The 16,055-nt window shown below is 38.6% G+C and overlaps 1 protein-coding gene across 15 annotated transcripts in view; it reads right to left on the bottom strand.

Moving 5' to 3' along the window:
• DLG2 (discs large MAGUK scaffold protein 2) overlaps nucleotides 1–16,055 on the bottom strand; it is a 2,193,106-nt gene that overhangs the window by 852,962 nt on the left and 1,324,089 nt on the right. For 2 of the 15 annotated variants that reach the window (XM_019036746.4, XM_004051912.5), the window contains exon 1: nucleotides 11,675–12,217. The exons of the other annotated variants lie outside the window; for them this stretch is intronic. In XM_019036746.4, the coding sequence (XP_018892291.1) occupies nucleotides 11,675–11,995 (321 nt within the window). In that variant the 5' untranslated portion in view covers nucleotides 11,996–12,217. Of the gene's footprint in view, nucleotides 1–11,674; nucleotides 12,218–16,055 lie in introns of those variants that run through there. 15 annotated transcript variants of the gene reach the window in all.

The raw sequence follows: 16,055 nt of genomic DNA on the forward strand, positions 1-16,055 counted from the left end.
GCAGTCTGTGAGTCCTACTATGCCAGACAATGTAATGATGTAGTGAAATGCCTGCATATATTTATAAAGAATAAATTTGGATTTAAATGGAATAAAAAGACCAGATACCATATTTTACAAAGGGTACAGGAAAATAAAACAGCAGATATATAATAAATTCTAGGTTAAAAATTAGTGTTAGAAAAAGTAATAGCAGATCATTTGTATTTGATAAAACGTCAGAGGAAATAACTTTAGTAGCTGAAATACAGATAATTTAACAAGGAAAATTGCAGATGGTAGGAGTAAGTTAAAAATGTGTCATTCTTGCTGATAAACTGGGTCTTACTGATATGTTTAATGTCAAAATAGGGCATGCCAGTAAGAGAGTCATCTAGCTAGTTATCTGTCTATCTATTTATCTACCTACCTACCTACCTATTCCTGTTTGGAATTCCTTCTCATGAGAAGGCATATATTTGATTTCTAGCACTCTAAAATTCTATCCTTTGATAGATAATGAGGAATGATAGATATAAACTCTGAAACCTAAGGGCTTATGGGGAAGTGGAGTTTTGATACAAGTTGAGTTTGAGATTTGACACAATATCAGAGTAATATTGAAAAAACAGAAAACTCTAAAATAGAGTTTTATTATCTGACTTGATGATGTCAAGTAATTTGCACAAACAGATTTCTTATTATGCTTTAAAGTGCTTTAAAGATTAATGTATGGTATGGCAATCAAATAAAATATTTTAAAAACAACTTTATTAATGAAATTTGGTGAGATCCCTGTATTTTATGTTTCTATCAAGTTAAAATATTTGATTCTAGATCTTTTGACCAACATCACTCCTTTTCTGTTCACTAGGGACTAAGGTTAATGATAATGTTTTGTATATTTTAAAGTAGTTAAAATAATAGATTTCACACGTTTTTTTCACATGACCACAAAGAAATAATAGATGTTGGAGATGACTGACATGTTAATTACTCTGATTTAATTATTTCACAATGTATACATGCATTGAAACATCACATAGGGCCCCATAAATATATAAATTATTATTTGTCAATTAAAAATAAAATAAAACTTGAACCAAAAAATTAAAATATTTGGTTCCAAATCTATTAAAAGGAGTCTCAAATCTCTTTACTTGCATATTTGCAGATGAAATCTATACATTTAGATTGATGCAGGAGAGGTGTGTCAATACTAAAATCAGCATTATGTTTTAAGGATGTGGTCTTCCAAAATGGGGAACAGCTGACAAAATTGCTAACAGAACAAAGTGTAATGGTCCCTTGATTTTCGCGGAGTTATAGTCCCAGAAAATGTAATAATCATTGAATCCTTGCAAAAATACTTGTTTGTAAAATTGAGTTTGATTTTAGGCTTAGATAATAATAAACTTTTTTCGTTAATATTCATGACTGTCTAGTGGAACGCTAAAAATTGTGCAGTACATGGGGCAATTATTTGTGGGGCAAGACCACTCTGCACAGGGTGTCTAGCATCCCTGACCCTCTTCCCCTAAATCCCAGTATCACTTCCAATCTTTAACAACACTTAAGTACCTCTCTGCTCTTCTAAAATGCTTTCTCACCAGTCAGAATGGCTATTGAAAAGTCAAAAAATAGCAGATGTTGGCGAGCTTGTTGAGAAAAAGGAATGTTTATACACTTCAGTGAGAGTGCAAATTAGTTCAGCCACTTTGGAAAACAGATTGGAAATTTCTCAAAGAACTTAAAAAAGAACTACCATTCAACCCAACAAACCCATTACTGAGTATATCCCCGAAGGAATATAAATTATTCTACTATAAACACACATGCACGTGTATGTTCTTTGCAGCACTTTTCACAATAGCAAAGACATGGAATCAACTTAGGTGTCCACCAACGGTAGAATGGATAAAGAAAATGTGTACATTGATAACATGGAACACTATGCAGCCATAAAACAGAATGAAATTATGTCCTTTGCAGCAACATAGATGCAGCTGGAGGTCATTATCCTAAGCAAATTAACACAGGAACAGAAAATGAAATATCGCACGTCGTCAGTTATAAATGGGAGCTAAATATTGAGTACTCATGAACACAAAGGGGAACAATAGACACCAGGACTTACTTGAGGGTGGATGGTGAGAAGAAGGTGAGGACTGAAAAACCACCTATTGAATATTATATTACTGTGTCCGGAATTGGTGTGTTCTTGGTCTCACTGACTTCAAGAATGAAGCCGCAGGCCAAGGCGGGTGGATCACGAAGTCAGGAGATCCAGACCATCCTGGCTAACACGGTGAAACCCTGTCTCTACTAAAACTACAAAAAATTAGCCGGGCGCAGTGGAGGGCGCCTGTAGTCCCAGCTACTCAGGGCCCTGAGGCAGGAGAATGGCGTGAACCCGGGAAGCGGACCTTGCAGTGAGCCGAGATCGCGCCACTGCAGTCGGGCGTGGGTGAAAGAGCGAGACACAGTCTCAAAAAAAAAAAAAAAAAAAAAAAAGAAGCCGCGGACCCTTGCAGTGAGTGTTACAGTTCTTAAAGGCGGCGTGTCTGGGTGTCTGGAGTTTGTTCCTTCTGATGTTCGGATGTGTTTGGAGTTTCTTCCTTCTGGTGGGGTTCGTGGTCTCGCTGACTCAGGAGTGAAGCTGCGGACCTTCGCGGTGAGTGTTACAGCTCTTAAGGCGGCGCGTCTGGAGTTGTTCGTTCCTCCCGGTGGATTCGTGGTCTCGCTGGCTTCAGGAGTGAAGTTGCAGACTTCTGTGGTGAGTGTTACAGCTCACAAAGGCAGTGTGGACCCAAAGAGTGAGCAGCAGCAAGATTTATTGCAAAGAGCGAAAGAACAAAGCTCCCACAGTGGGGAAGCAGACCCCAGCGGGTTACTACTGCTGGCTCACGGAGCTGCCTGCTTTTATTCTCTTATCTGGCCCCACCCACATCCTGCTGATTGGTTCATTTTACAGAGAGCCTAGTGGTCTGTTTTGACAGGGGGCTGATTGGTGTGTTTACAATCCCTGAGCTAGACACAAAGGTTCTCCAGGTGCCCACTAGATTAGCTAGATACAGAGTGTGGACACAAAGGTTCTCCAAGTCCCCACCAGAGTAGCTAGATACAGAGTGTCGATTGGTGCATTCACAATCCCTGAGCTAGACACAGGGTGCTGACTGGTGTTTACAAAGCTTGAGCTAGATACAGAGTGCCGATTGGTGTGTTTACAATCCCTTAGCTAGACATAAAGGTTCTCCAAGTCCCCACTAGAGTCAGGAGCCCAGCTGGCTTCACCCAGTGGATCCCGCACGGGGGCCACAGGTGGAGCTGCCTGCCAGTCCCGCGCCGTGTGCCCGCACTCCTCAGCCCTTGGGCGGTCAATGGGACTGGGTGCCGTGGAGCAGGGGGCGGCGCTGGTAGGGGAGGCTCGGGCTGCACAGGAGCTCACGGAGTTGGGGAGGCTCAGGCATGGTCCCGAGCCCTGCCCCGCGGGGAGGCAGCTAAGGCCCGCGAGAAATCGAGCGCAGCGCCGGTGGGCCGGCACTGCTGGGGGACCCAGTACACCCTCTGCAGCCGCTGGTCCGGGTGCTAAGCCGGTCATTGCCCAGGGCCGGCAGGGCCAGCCGGCCACTCCGAGTGCTGGGCCTGCAGAGCCCACGCTCACCCGGAACTCACGCTGGCCCACAAGCATGGCGCACAGCCCCAGTTCCCGCCGGCGCCTCTCCCTCCACACCGCTCTGCAAGCTGAGGGAGCCGGCTCCGGCCTTGGCCAGCCCAGAAAGCGGCTCCCACAGTGCAGCGGCGGGCTGAAGGGCTCCTCAAGTGCCGCCAAAGTGGGTGCCCAGGCAGAGGAGGCGCCGAGAGCGAGCGAGGGCTGCGAGGACTGCCAGCACGCTGTCACCTCTCATTACTACCAGGTTAATGAAGTAATTTGTACACTAAACCCCAGGAACATACAATTTACTCATGTAACAAACCTGCACATGCACCCCCCCGAGCCTAAAATCAAAGTTGGAACAAAAACATTAAAAAATAATTTCTAGGGGCTCTCCTCTCTCCGTCTGTCTTTGGAAATCACTGGTCTAAATTCTGAGTAAAAAAATAGGTTTATGTAACTTTTTGTATAATGTCCAACAGTTAATTTTCAATAAATTGCATGCCTCATAATTATCTGACAATAATGACTCTACATATGAGCACAGAAGGGCTAGGAGAGGGAGGGCAACTTATAACAATAAAAGGAAAACTTAATTCCGAGTTTAAGGACATGGACCAATTCTGCCACAAACTGAAATGACCCTGAGCAATTCTCTTAACTTTTCTAGGGTACAGTTTCTCCTTTGGAAAAGGTACTAGGTGACTACTAAGATTCCATACAGTTCTGACATAATTACAAAACATCTAGATGCCTTTAGGAAACCAAAAGAATGGAACAAAGTAGAGAATGAATGAGAATAAAACCAGGTGAGGCTACACTTGTAAGAGATCAAATAATATCAGAAAAAGAGGATGGACAATGAAGAAGGTGGTATCAAACAGAGATTTGATTCTTGGCATGATGGATACATAGGGAGATAGAACGTTTGTATGAGATTCACACTCAGCAATATGAGATGATGTTCTTGTACTAAAGACAGTGTCTCTCTGCACTTTTATTTTGTATTTATAGTAAATTTACAATAGGTGGTTCCCAAATACCACAAATGTTGCAAACTTGAATTCAATTTACAAGTTACACAGCAAGTATCTTATTCTGGTGTTAAGTGCTGCGGGAATCAACTCCAGCTGCTTCAGATCTACATAGTTCTTAACCATAATAAAGGAGGGAAGGGATCTTCAGAGACCCAACTCACTCAGGGTTCCTGAGACCAGAAAATAAAGTAGGCTAAGGGAATCCAGGATTCTGCAGGGGAATGCCAGTACTCCCAACCATGTAGAACATCCCAATGCATTAAGGACATTCCTGTTAAATTAGAGATTTATAGAGGTCTCCTTAGGGTATTTTACCTCCCAGCATACTTCAAAAGGTCTTATTTTTGCAAGACGCGGTGGAGAGAATAAGGAAGTCATACACACCTGCATGTGAAATGCATGCTACCCTTATCAGTGGTGTGATCATAAGCACTACTCTTAGGTTCCATTTACATCTTCAAAATGGAGATAACAACATCACTCTGTTAGCGTTATTGGGAAAATTGAAGGAAATGACTAATGTCATTTCCTAGCACAGTGTCTCACACATTGTGAGCATGGTGAGTATGCAATAAATATTGTCATTTTTGTTCTTTTCTTTCCCATTCTGTGTGCTTGGCCTCTCCTTGCCCTATCCCAGAGAGCATGCTCTGCTTATGTCAGCATCCAGCAATAAGAGTGCTAGGAGTGTTGACCAAATGGCTTCACATCCGCCACAGGAATACTTACAATTTTAGTTCCTTCTGTGTTATCACTTGCTCTCTTCTGTTTCCCTTACCTGGGGGACAGCTGCTATTTCCCAGAGACAAGAAAGTCTTATTCTTCATTGGTTAGGGGCTGCCTTTCTAAGAGGAGTAAGTCGAAGCAGGCGCTGAGTTAAAACAAGCTGTCAGTTCATTCTGGCTGAGTATAAACTGAGCCTAAGATTTCATCCTAGGGCAACCCTACTTTTTGGACTAAAAAGTCCTCCGCACTCAAGTTGCTGCAAACTGCTGGTTCTGGAGTTGCTGCAAAGGAACTGTGAGGGGAGATTTACAGAGCTTGGCTAAATATTTCGAACACAGTTGTTCTTGCAGAATTTTGCTGAGGAAATCTTTCAGCATTTCCTTACCTCTAAATACAAGCTTATGGGAATGCTACTTCATCAACACAATTCTATTTTACATGATTTTTTTTTCTAGCATGCACAGTTGTAAATTGCTGAGAACCTGGAAGGACATAATGTCACCTCAGTATCAGCATCATGTGGTACTATGCCAAAAGTTTCTGGACAGTTGCCTAGCCTAGCCTTCATCATTATAAGGAAGACATCAAAAAATTCAGTGGAAAATCCATAAATTCTAATGAAAGAGCACAATATGAATGATGAATTTGCTGGACAGTAAGTTCTTCAGGATAAAAAACATACTTTAGATATCATTAACAATAATAAATGCCATTTACTGAGTAATTGTGTTCTAAGTGCCATACTGGGGTTTTTATATACCGTATTTTCAATTCTTATAACATTTCCCTGCAACATGAATTTACTATCTCAAGTTTTACAGAGGAGAAAAATGAGGCTTAGAGAGGTTAAGCAAATAAGGTCACACAGAGCTAGTAAATTCAAATTTGAGATTGTCTGGCTTTTAAGCATAAAACATTTCCAAAGTGCTTCCCAATAATTAATAAGTATCAGTTGACACAGTCACATACTATTAGTACTGGATGAGATTTGGGTGTTCATCTAGAAAACCAGCTGTCTTACAAACAGAGAAACTGAGGCTGAAAGGGTTAACTGATGATGAAGCACAACACATAGAGAGTGGCAGAGCAGGCACTCAAACTTTATGAAGTCCTCGTCAAGGCCCACCCGGCTCTCTCTGACCAGGCCCCACCCTCCTCTCCAGGCATCTCTTTCAATGAACCTGCTCTCACAGGGCTCAATGTTCCGGGCAAATAGAACTGTGTGCACAGGCACCAAGGTGTTACATGCTTTTCTGTATTTTTCATTTCTGCTCAAAAATTTATCTCTTTTTATCTGCTTAACAAACACGTACAACATTTTTAATTCAATTTAATTCCGTCAAAGTATCACTACCTCTATGAAGCCCTCACTGATTCATTTCTCTTCTCTTTCCAATCAAAAAATGTATTAAGAAATAGATTAGTAATAGCCAATGTTTACTCATTCATTTATTCCTTAAATATTAATTGAGCCTCTACCATATGAAAGCACTATGCTAACATTTTGTTAATCATTCATTACCACAACTCTCTGAGGTAGGTGTTATTTATATCCTCATTTTATAAAATAGAAAATCTTGGCTGGGCGCAGTGGCTCACACTTGTAATCCCAACACTTTGGGAGGCTGAGGCGGGCAGATCACAGGTCAGGAGTTTGAGACCAGACTGGCCAGTGTGGTGAAACCCCATCTCTAATAAAAATACAAAAAAAAAAAAGAAAGTAGCCAGGCGTGGTGGCGCGTGCCTGCAGTCCCAGCTACTCAGGAGACCGAGGCAGGAGAATTGCTTGAACGTGGAAGGCAGAGGTTGAAGTGAAATGAGGTGGCACCACGGCACTCCAGGACCAGTGCAAGACTGCATCTCAAAACACACAAACAAACAAAACAAAACAAAAACCCCAGAAAATCTTAAAAGTTTAAAGAGATGCAGTATTTTTTTCCAAGTATTTCAATTTTTTTTTACTTCTCTGTGGTTCCTCTGTATTCTGAATATGCATTCACTGTGGTATCTGCAGCACTCTCTGAAATTTTGCTTCACTTCTAAGTTGTGACTTACGATGATATAATTATTTGTATATCATGGTATACATGGTATATCATTTGCTAAATTTTATAGGCCATTATAGGCTGTAAGCTCCACAGTAGTAGGAGAGATATCTACTTTCTTTACAATTTTATTTTTTATTTTTTATTATTATTATTAGTAGTATTATTTTCAAGATGGAGTCTTGCTCTGTCACCAGGCTGAAGTGCAATGGTGCAATCTCGGCTCACTCTAACCTCCACCTCCTGGGTTCAAGCGATTCTCCTGCCTCAGCCTCCCCAGTAGCTGGGACTACAGGTGCCCACCACCACGCCCGGCCATTTTTTTGTATTTTTAGTAGAGACAGGGCTTCACCATGTTGGCCAAGATGGTCTCAATCTCTTGACCTCCTGATCCACCCGCCTCGGCTCCCAAAGTGCTGGGATTACAGGCGTGAGTCACTGCACCCGGCCAAATTTTTTCTTTTTTTTTTTCTTTTTCTATTTTTTTTTTTTTTGAGACCAAGTCTCACTCTGTAGCTCAGACTGGAGTGCAGTGGCACCACCTTGACTCACTGCAACCTCCATCTCCTGAGTTCAAGCAATTCTCGTGCCTCAGCCTCCTGAGTAGCTGGGACAATGGTGTGCACCACCATGCCGGGCTAATTTTTGTATTTTTAGTAGGGACAGGGTTTCACTATGTTGGCCAGGCTGGTCTTGAACTCCTGGCCTCTAGTGATCCACCTGCCTCTGCCTCCCAAGTGCTGGGATTACAGGCGTGAGTCACCACACCCAGCCTGTTTACTATAATATTATACACACAAGGCCTGACAGAATAGCACATAGTAGGCATTCAGTACATGATAGTCAAAGAAAGAAAGAAAGAGAGAGAGAGAGAGGAAGAAAGGAAGGAAGGAAGGGAGGGAGGGAGGGGAGAGAGAGAGAGAGAAAGGAAGGAAGGAAGGAGGGAAGGAAGGAAGGAAAAAGAAAAGAAAGAAAGGAAAGAGAAAGAAAGAAAGAAAGAGAAAGAAGGAAGGAAAGAAAGAGAAAGAAAGAAAGAAAGAAAGAAAGAAAGAAAGAAAGAAAGAAAGAAAGAAAGAAAGAAAGAGGATACGAAAGGAAAGGAACGGAAGAAAGAAAGACAAATGCACAAAACTCTGGTCTCTGAGTCTCCACCGTTCTGTGCTGCTTCCCTAGATTAGTCTGCATTGGGAAGAAATGCCACATAAACAATGATGGACATGTTTCTTCCCAAGGCTGACACTAACATCCTAGATGTACATTTTGGAACTCACTTTTGGGCACTATAATTTTCTATTTCCTTACCTATGATTATGGTTATATTAATTCTACAGATCCAAATGGAATGAAAACTTATTTGAGAGGGACAGAAGCTGATTTTCAGATCTGCTGAGGAACAACATAATGACAGAGTCTTGTTAGTACACAGTACCCCAAACAACAGGAGTTTGGAAAAGAGCCTTAGGAGGAACTCAAGTCATTACTATGGCCCTCTGTTATAGCAGCTGGAAATCGCACTGCTGATTTCCACGTAATACTGCAAATATCTCCGAGGGCAAGATCCAAGCTCCCAGATGCTTAACAACCCTCAGGCACGTTCTGTACCACATGTGAGTCCCTGAACTATTTTAAAACATGCACTATTCTTCTTTATACTTTATCAAGAATTCTAATGTTTAGTATCATTAGCCTCCAGCTTTAGGTTTTACAATATTTCACAGGATATTACCAGTTAATTTAACGGGTAAAAAGTAGTATCATGAAATTCTCAAAACAGCCTTAGTTTTAGTGGACACATGAATACATATAGGTACACACATGCTCTTATTTTTGTGATAATATATGTAAGTGTATAGTACTTACACATCCCTATATAATTTAGATATTAGATGTATGCTATGGATGCATATATAAATGGAAACAGATCTATAAATGTACATATATCAGTAGTTTTGAGGACCTACTAGAAGTAAAGGAAATAAAATTTACATGAAAAAATACTTTATATGGATAGAATGCAGCATTCTTTGGAAGAACAAGCTGATATACTCTAGGACAGAAAAATTGGAATAATATAGAACTCTAATTTTTATATGTGTGCATATATATGCATATATATACTTATATATACATAAAATATGTTAATATAAATAAGTAGTCAGGTATAGTGAGACATTTGAATACATATATTAAAGTCTGTGTGTATGTATGTGTAGAGACAATTGAAATTATTTAACATAATGTATTTGAAAGTTTTCAAGCATTGGGGAAGATGGATTAATCAATTTAGCATAGCACTTTTGTAGGACTGAAATGGTAAAGGGTGGAAGGGTCTGGTAAGCGAAGAGTGTTAAAACATTGAAAATCCTAAAAGATATGGTTTCATAGCTCCAGTATTTGTGGATCACTATTAGTCCCAACCAATAATACAGTACATGTGAATGGGAGGGAAAATGTATAGAAATGCTTATGCAAAAGAATAAGGAGAGATGGTGGCTACTTCAATTTGTTGCCTTCTTATATGTCACTGGATCTCTAATTATCAGTATACAGTCTATTTCAATCCTTGAAAGCATTAAATGGCTGTAAGTTTCAGACAAGTAGGAGGCATTGTTAAAAACTAAGGAAATAAAAGTTTCCCTCAGTTGATAAAAAAATACGAATATTTTTAGAGTTTGCTTATTATAACCTAGTATTAGAGATTTGGGTTTGGGAAATTACCATTTATGAAATAAAAAGTATGTTACATCTTGGATTAAAATAATTGCAACAATAAAGCAAGTTTGCTTTCTCTGCTCTGTGCAACAACCATAAGCTAGATGCTATTAAGTAGGCTTGCTTCCTAGCCTATGTGAGCCTTGAGAATTTAATGTAATCAATACAGAGATATAAGCTAAAGACATTTAAATGAATGTATGTGTTAAAGAGTATATACAGTGTTCACAACTGTTAAGACTTTTTATTCAGTTTGGAATTCATGTTAACTCTAAATAATAACTGTATTTCTAAATGTCAACCTCCATTTTAGGCCAAACCAGTTTAATAGTAAAATGATAATGTATTTTTTATTTAAATCAGGAGGCTGAGATGCTCTATGTTTCTAAGCAAAGCTTATAATTCCATGCAAATCAATCAAAAGCCATATATATGGCTATGCATATGTAACTATATTATTAAGACCAGTGATAAATGACATTCTTGGAAGTACTTTTTAAAAACTATTATTAAAATTAAAATATTCTCTGCACCTGTCACCATAACATTTTATTCATGATCAATATCTACTTCTCCACTATGCTAAAATCATATTAAAATTGAGATTGAATTTTTCTGCAAATACAGCTTTTCTTCTTTTCAATACATATTAAAGAACAGTCATTGTTCTGTATGACAGTGGCTACAGGTATATTTTATTTATATTTTACAGCATTTGCAGGAAGTTATTTTCTCTCCTTCAAATGAAGAGAGAAAAAAAATGAGCCAATTTTATTTCTGATAAAATGATAGTAGTCTGGGGGCTAGAATAACCTAGGAATCAAATTAAAGGTATCTGCACATCTGCTTTAGAAATGCGTTATAGAAGAAAGAGAGCTATAGATGTTGATATAAACTTATTGCTTCTCCATGAATAAATTAAGTGCTTAATTCTTTTATTCTGAGTTTAACCATCCTCTATTTTGCTCATAATTATTCCTTTTCTTTGTAAAACTAATTGTTTAGTGTAAATAATTGTTCTTTTCCATAACTGAAAAGGCATACAGTATTATAAGAGTAAAATTAGAATAGCATACTTCAAATCACTGTTTTCTATAGCTAAAGAAACAAATGTTCTTTTGCCTTTAAAGAGATGGAAAGTTTAGTTAAAATTTATTTTTTCTCTGCTCTTTAAAAAAATAATAATAAATAGGCAGGACAGAACAAAAGTTAAAAATGATTAGAAGTAAAAGGGCTGCTAAAAGACTATGATAAAAAATAATATAACCTGAGGACCAGAGAAGTTGAACTTGATGAAAAGTCAGTGAAATAAACTGAGCACAGCATCCCTAGACTTTCACAGGCCACCAGAGGTATGAGCCCACAAACATGTGTGAAAATGACAGGTTTTTCTTGGCCTAATATTTTACATACAGGCATACCCATGGTACTCTGCAAAGTTTCCAAGCCATTCTAACCTTAAACAACTTGCTCTCACTTTCTTCAGACACTCAAGGGAAAGTCATAAGGAAAAGGCTCACCTGTGCTGGGCTGAACCAACCATGTGGGCAGGTACAATGCTCCCCACAAGTCCCTTTGCCCTTGGTGCTCGTCTTGTGGGGGCTTTTCCGCACACTGTCCCACAGGGTCCTGTTGAAGCTGGACCCCCCGGTCCTGTTTGAAGCTGGGCCCCCTGGTCCTGAGGAGGGCATGGTCTGAGAACTGTACCCGAGCCCCTGACAGTTCCTCTGCCAGCCACAAGCGCAGTGGGCATCCCTGATCAGGGTGGGCGCACTCCTGCCGGCATCCATCCCATCGGACCCCCGGCTGCAGCTGTGTTGCTTGGTGAGGTATGCATTCATACTGCACTGATGCCTACTCTTTCCTTTGGTCAGCTCTGCACAGAAATGTCTCCTCCCTCACACCCCTTTCTTCCAGCCAGTTGTAAAAGTCTTTTTTCCACCGTGGATCCCTCAGTATCTTTGACAGCTGCTATAAGCAGTGCATCGTGGGAGCAGTGGGAGCAGCGAGAGCAGCTCCGCACAGCATTATCTGCGGGCTGGTAGCTCTTTGTCAATAGATGACTCAACTCACAGAGCAACTTGACAGTATCCCTGCTCTAGGCAGAAGCAATCAATGCTCCACACAGCTGGGCTACAAGACTGTACACTGTGTTACAAACCCTTTTTGGATGGAGCCCTACAGTAAAGAATAACTCTTTGCTGTTTGGCATTCTGGCTTTTCCCTTTCCTTGCCGATCCCCACACAAAATACAAACCTTAGGAAAGAGAACTTATTATGAGATTCTTATGAGATTAGCAGGACCCTTCTTTCCAGAAAGGATGCATCTAGGCTTAAACTTTATAGCAGAAGCAATAAAAAATGATGGGAAAGATAACCTGTAAAGGAATTTTCAACATTTGTAAGAAACACTTATCTAGAGAGAGATTTGCCAAGACACAGACCCAGTCATGAAGTAACTATATAAGATCATCAATATTAACTCTGAAGAACATAAATTCATTTGGAAAAATCATTGAGGTCACACCATTATACTAGAGTCTCTTAAAATTTGGAAGTTTGTTTTAAATAACGATTATGCATTTTAATCCAAACATATATTCTTTATGCTACACACGATTATTAATTCTTTCTTATTCAAAGCAAGGTAATTTTCAAGGTTTAAAACTGATGGGTTGGGCTTATTTTAAATGGTATTTTTCCTTACCCCATATTATTCTGAGGGTTTCCTTTCAAATACTTTACCACAACAAATACATTAACCACAAAGAGAGTCTGCGTTTTAAAGTGAAAGATGCATCCAACTCTGCCATACAGTATTTTGGTTTCCAAAGACAGAATTTTCAAATTCTTTCACTAAAAAATGAGCTAATTTTTTCTAACTTAAAGCAATTGCCTTCCAAAGAGGATTTTTGTGTTAAATTTTAGCATGCTTGCTGAATCCATACATAGTATTTTCAGTGAAGTGAAAGGCTAATTGCCATAACATTAATAATTTTTATTCTGTTTGAAACTTTCCACATCCATTTCCAAAATGTCTATCCTTATCACACATTACTGAGGAAATAATTTTGGTTTAAGTGTGCAGCCAGTTACCATCCATGCAGTACCTAACAAAGATTATATAATCCTATGAAATAATTACTTTATCTGTAGACCATCAGATGCCATCAAATCTACCTTCTCAGTGGATTGACCAGGTGCTGGGGCAGTATAGGCCTGATTTTTGCCTGAGCTGGCAAGGTGCTTATTGCAAGGGCTGAGATCATAGCAAGTTCTACATTTGAACACTAAGACTCCCTGGATAAATCACTGTTAGACTTAAAAGTCTTGAAAGTGAGGAGTAGGATCTTCTTTTTCCATGTATCTCCATATAAGGGTACTTTTCCAAATTCTGCACAATTAGCATTGTGCGCATCACAGAAGGTATTCAAAACACGTTTGTTCAATAATAATGGCCAGATATGTAAGTTTAGAGGGCGGGTTCTGGTCTATGTTAATGGCCATTTTTCTCTAAGCACCTTTCATACCGTCCACCACAAAACAGGCAGTAAATACATACATATGTTTGATGGATGAATGGATGGTTGGGTGGAAGTATAAGTGGAAGGAAAAAATAGAGAAATGAAGGAGTTGACACACATTTTTAAAATAATAATATTTAATTCAGCAATGTTCTAGAAACATAAACTATTCCTTTAAAGTTAAATTTAGTTCTGGTGTTGAGGTATTCTTGTTAAGGAAATTTGTCAAAAATATATGAAACTTGAACTGTTGGGCAGAAATAACAAAGGCATTAATAGTTTTTGCCTTCTTAAAGAAGATCAAGAAGTTAAAATCAATACCTGAAGACAGTGACGAAAAGGGAGAAAATTATTTCTCTCTCTCTCTCTTTCCCTCCCTCCCCCCTTTTTATTTTAGATTAATAGATTATACCTGAGAGAACTGTTGGGTCAAAGAAAACCCTAGAGAACTTTAGGCTTTTCTGGTATAACCATGATGCATGGCTGTACAGGAGGATTTGATGCAATATGCCAATGCCATCACTCTCAAATGAGAATGTCGGAAAGTGATAAGTTTGGCTGTCTCCAATCTTATCTACCCATAGATGCTTCTCTAGTTTTTTAGGCAGATATCATTGCACAAAGGCCCACTGGCATCTTCAGGGAACACATGTCCGGTTCTCATCCATTTGCCTCTCAAGTATAAGAATCAATCTACATAGACATAAGTCAGTGTGCATCCATCACAATTTTGTAATGGTGTGTGCAGCTTGCAGCAAGGCAGAAACAATTTTCTGGCTTGACACTACTCAAGATATTACAAATCTTCACAGGGACTTAAATCTGTTATGAATGGGTTGTTCAGAATGCGCAATTTCTTCCCATCACAAGGACCACAGAATTTCTATTTTAATAACTTAGCATGTCATTTCTTTATAGTTAAATAAATAGCATCCATTGTATAACTAATGTTATTTTGCTTAAAAGATCTTTAAGGCTAAAGCAAACTTTTATTAAGCTTACTAAAAGACTATATTGAAATCACTCCTTTAGTTTAGTACATGTAAAGTAATTCCATACTCCTATCTTTCCCTCCCCACAAACAAGACTTTTCTTTTCAAACATGACATTTGGCTTTCTGAGGACAGCCCACTTAAACAGATAAATATGTTCAACTAGCCCTCTGTACTATAAGACAGACTCACTAATTAATGGTAATCCAATTTGGTCAACTATAATTGGACAATTGTAATGACCATGAGATGACATGAAATTCTGGCCAAACAAGAATTAGCAATGCACAAGTACACATCCTACTTATCACTGTGATTTAACATGGGCAGATGGTGCACAGGGCAATGCCTAGATGAGATATAACTTATTGAACTCTCTTTGACCTGGCACTGACTTCATAGAACAATCACTAGTTTCAAAGCAAGGGTTTAAGACTAATATCCTAGCTTGATTTAATAAAAAATAGCAAAAATGGATAAATATATTGTACTGCACTAAAACATGATACAGAATCTTTTTCCAGATAAAATTATGCATATGGGAAATGAAAATATTAACAATAAAAGGAGAGCTAAGTGCTTGCTAAAGAGTGACTGGTGACAGACATCCTTGTCAGCCACAAGTAATACGCCAAATAATCATAAAATGCTTTGAAAAGTGTGTACAGTCTATTCCTATGATTGCAAAAACTAGAGATTTATAAATGCTAAGAAATCCGCATTCTTCTACATCTAATAAACTTTGGCCTAGATAATCTCCAGATCCAAGCACATTTCCTTCAAAATAAGAAAGCCAGGAATACGTAAAGTATTTTAGACTCTAAAATTATTTCCAAAATATTTAAACTAATTTAGTCATAACTTTTGTGAGACAAAAGCAAGCAGGAATTTAGTGTGGAAGAAAACATGCTTAATTGATGCAAAGATTTAACCAAAACAGACGATTTAACAGAAAGTAGAAAAAACTTTTAAAATGTACCGAATTGTAACTAGCATAGTTGGATTTGGGTGAGTTTTGATGGGGAAGGGGTTAATCTGAATTAATTACAAGTCTAAATTATAAAATTGTATTCAGGTAATGTAAATTTATTATATTCTAATGTACTTAGTATCACAATTACAGAAATCAGAACATTAATTATGTAATATTTCTTAAAGATTCTGAAAGAAACACTAGTAAAAAGGTAATAATCACTTAAAATTTGCATATTTTTGCAATTGAATCTAAGTGCTAAACTATACTTCTACCAGAAATTTCTTCTCATCCTTCAAGATTAAACTAATGTCACTTCTGTAAGCTCTTCAGATCCCCTTGGCAAATTAAGTCATGCTCTACAGTATTTGTATACTTGTCTGTGTAAATATCTTTAACATTTATCTATTTC

Source organism: Gorilla gorilla, chromosome 9, assembly GCF_029281585.2.
Source record: "Gorilla gorilla gorilla isolate KB3781 chromosome 9, NHGRI_mGorGor1-v2.1_pri, whole genome shotgun sequence".
Lineage (NCBI taxonomy): Eukaryota > Metazoa > Chordata > Mammalia > Primates > Hominidae > Gorilla > Gorilla gorilla.